Source organism: Salmo salar, chromosome 07, assembly GCF_965601325.2.
Source record: "Salmo salar chromosome 07, fSalSal1, whole genome shotgun sequence".
Taxonomy (NCBI): Eukaryota; Metazoa; Chordata; class Actinopteri; order Salmoniformes; family Salmonidae; genus Salmo; species Salmo salar.
The window spans coordinates 264,873-268,265 of record NC_138297.1 but is presented as its reverse complement, the minus strand read 5'-3'; the positions used below and the strand labels follow the sequence as shown (position 1 = coordinate 268,265).

The window sequence follows — 3,393 nt, the reverse complement described above, 5'->3', positions numbered from 1 at the left end:
TGACTATTATTCATTACAGTAGTTGAGACGAAGTCTCCCTCAACTTGAAGAAGTATGGTTCATAATTCAGTTCAGATGGACATTTGTAAAAGTCTATGGAATTTTCATATGGAATAGCACTATTCGTTTTGACTGCATGTGCTTTAGTGCATACTGCCAAACAAAGGCAAAACGCAGTAACTACGTCATTTATTTTACTGCAAAATATGACATCAAGGTATTTTTCTGTGTAGACAGACAGCACTTTCTGATACCGCATGATATTTTCTGATCAACTGGCTTGTTCCTGTGTCAGGAAACGAATACCACATTAATCAGATAATATACTTGGCCATTACAACAGATCAAATTTGTAGTTTTTGCATTTTGCCTTTGTAGGGCAGCATAAACTTATGCCATTTCAAGTTCACTACTGTCAACTTTCCTCCACACTGACTAGCTGACATGTGGCGTGCCGTCACGTCTCCGGAGGTTGTGGATTATGTTCTAAACTGAGCACTGACATCACTGTAACGGCTGTCTGTGGAAGTAGACCAAGGTGCAGCGGAGTTAGTGTTCATCTTTGAATTTTAATAAACGTAAGAACACTATACACACAAAACAAGAAAACCAACAGCCAAACAGTCCTGACAGGTGCAAAACAATAAATAGAAACAATCCCCCACCAAAACCCAAAGGAAAAACAGGCTTCTTATGTGTGACTCCCAATCAGCAACAACGAACTACAGCTGTGCCTGATTGGGAGCCACACACGGCCCAAAACAAAGAAATACAAAAACATAGAAAAATGAACATAGAACGCCCACCCAATGTAACACCCTGGCCTAACCAAAATAAAGAAGAAAAACCCCTCTCTATGGCCAGGGCGTTACAATCACCCACAACAGTCTTACACAGTAATCCTATTTCCCATGTAAAATAGCCATTGAGTGACCAAAAAAACGCCATACTATATTTTCCCCATTAAAGTGCTCAGTTGAGAAAATGTACCGAGTCAGTTATGAACAAATTCTTATTTACAATAACGGCCTACCCTTGGAACCCAACAAATTAAATAGGTGAAAACAATATCATCTCTAACTATCAGTAAGGCTGAAGGACAGGCTAGGTGGGCACAGCAACATCCAATCCTGTCATTCATTACATCATCCTTTCACAAGTAATTTGTTTAACCAACCGTTTGTTCATTTCTGTGCTCGTGTGTGTGTGTGTGTGTGTGTGTGTGTGTGTGTGTGTGTGTGTGTGTGTGTGTGTGTGTGCGTGTGTGTGTGTGTGCAGAGAGATCCTGGGGAGGGGAGTTTCTGTCAGTAACTCAGGGATAAATAGAGAGGCAGAGCTCAGAGTTTGTCAGAAGTCTGACCTGACAGGGTCACACACAGGACCAAGCAGGAGCAGGACCTCAGCATTTTTACAAAATGGAGAAAAAGGAAGATGTTCAATACTGTTTGAAAGATGGAAACTCTTCTTGCAGAAAGGCTTTGCTATCGACATCTATCTACATAACACTGTACATCTTCTTCTCAATGATTTCAGCAGTTACAGTATTTTTGAACCTACTGGTGATCATCTCCATCTCTCACTTCAAGCAGCTCCACACTCCAACCAACCTGCTCATCCTTTCTCTGGCTGTGTCAGATCTTCTGGTGGGACTGATTGTGATACCAGTAATGACTGTTGCAATAATGGAATCATGCTGGGGTTTTGGGGAATATTTCTGTGCGTTTCATTTCTACATCTCTTTTTTATGTACTTCTTTATCTCTGGGTAATTTGGTCTTGATATCTATTGACCGCTATGTTGCTGTGTGTGACCCCTTAATGTACCACTCTAGAATAACAACAAGAAGAATGATGTGTTGTATATCCGTTACCTGGTGTTGTTCTATCATATACGATGCTGCTATTATAAAAAACTTAGTAAATGTACAGGTACCCAGTAGGTGTTTGACAGAATGTTTTATTTTTGAAGGAATAACCTGGGGTAATATCATTGACGTTGTATTTACAATGATTGTCCCGTGCTCTATTATTATAACACTTTATATGAAAATCTTTGTGGTGGCCAGATCACAGGCCAGAAAGGTGTTTTCTAAAGAGGCTGCCAGTGTGTCTGGTGTTAAAACTGTACAGGCTAATAAGTCTGAGACAAAAGCAGCAAAAACTCTTTCTATTGTTGTTTTGAACTATTTAATTTGTTGGATTCCAAATCTATTCATTAACTTGTTTTATTCTTTTTTAATTGACAATTTCTCATCATATTTCATCATTTTTCTGCCACTTGTTAATTCCTTAATTAATCCAATAATTTATGCTTTCTTTTATCCATGGTTCAAAGTGATAGCTAAACTTTTATTAACTTTGTAGATAAGACGTTCATAGTTCCTATAATTATTTTCCCTAGGTTGGCAACCAGAGGTTTGATTAAGTTTTCTACAATTGTTGTAAGTATTTACTTCATATAGCAATACACTGACATTACTTACCTCAGTGTTGTCATCATAGATACATGTGGTGTTGATTCAGATTGATTTGGATTGGAATGGAATGACTTGGAGAAGGCCCTTGTTTTATAAAGGATACTGTAGTCATTATGGATTGTGTACTCCAAATACCTAAGGCTGTGGTTGTTCCGTGTTACTTAATGACAAATAGTATGTTAGTGTTCTCATAGTACATTTTGAGGATGTAATGAGTCATTCCATATGTTGTTTAACATCTCCCTGTAGTGGCTCAATTGTGACACAACGTCTTCATCAAGTTTATTAAAGTTGAAATGTACAACACTGCATGATAACAGATAACGTCCAGGACTAAATAAATTCTGTATTGGGTAACTAGTTGATGGTAAAATGTAAGAATATGCAATTATGGGTAACACTTTATAATAACATTCAGTAATAAACCACTTGTAAGGAATTTACAGTTTGCCCACCATTTAATATTAAGGCCACATTTGTGAAATGTTACTCAGCTAGGTATTCTCACATTTATAAATAACTACTACAGTAAATACATTAATTATTCAACACAACAGAGCAGGAGACCACAGTAGACTCTTCAACCTCAACATACTGGTTATGAACACTACCACTACTCTCACTACATCACTGCTGCTAGGTCAGGGGTCACACCAGAGCAGCCCTCTCAGATACTGTTTACTCTGAATTAATATAGAAATTGGGTAACACACTAAATTGTTTATAATGGATTAGTAAATCGTTTATTCATCATTTATTTATCATTTGTCTTATATTTATTTTAGTAAACTAGTTATTGACACATTTATTAACAACTTTTATACTCTGTAATAATGATTCATAAAATCATTCATATGATGTTTAATAAATATCCTTATGAACTATTTACTAATCATTAGTAAAGTCGTATTGCAGTC

The 3,393-nt window shown here is 36.9% G+C and overlaps 1 protein-coding gene across 1 annotated transcript; it reads left to right on the top strand.

Moving 5' to 3' along the window:
- The first annotated feature begins 389 nt into the window (after positions 1–389).
- LOC106599004 (trace amine-associated receptor 13c-like) lies at positions 390–3,129 on the top strand. The gene has a single exon (XM_014190041.3). The coding sequence runs from the start codon at positions 1,416–1,418 to the stop codon at positions 2,361–2,363; it is 948 nt and encodes a 315-aa protein (XP_014045516.3). The 5' UTR covers positions 390–1,415; the 3' UTR covers positions 2,364–3,129.
- The last annotated feature ends 264 nt before the right edge of the window (positions 3,130–3,393 follow it).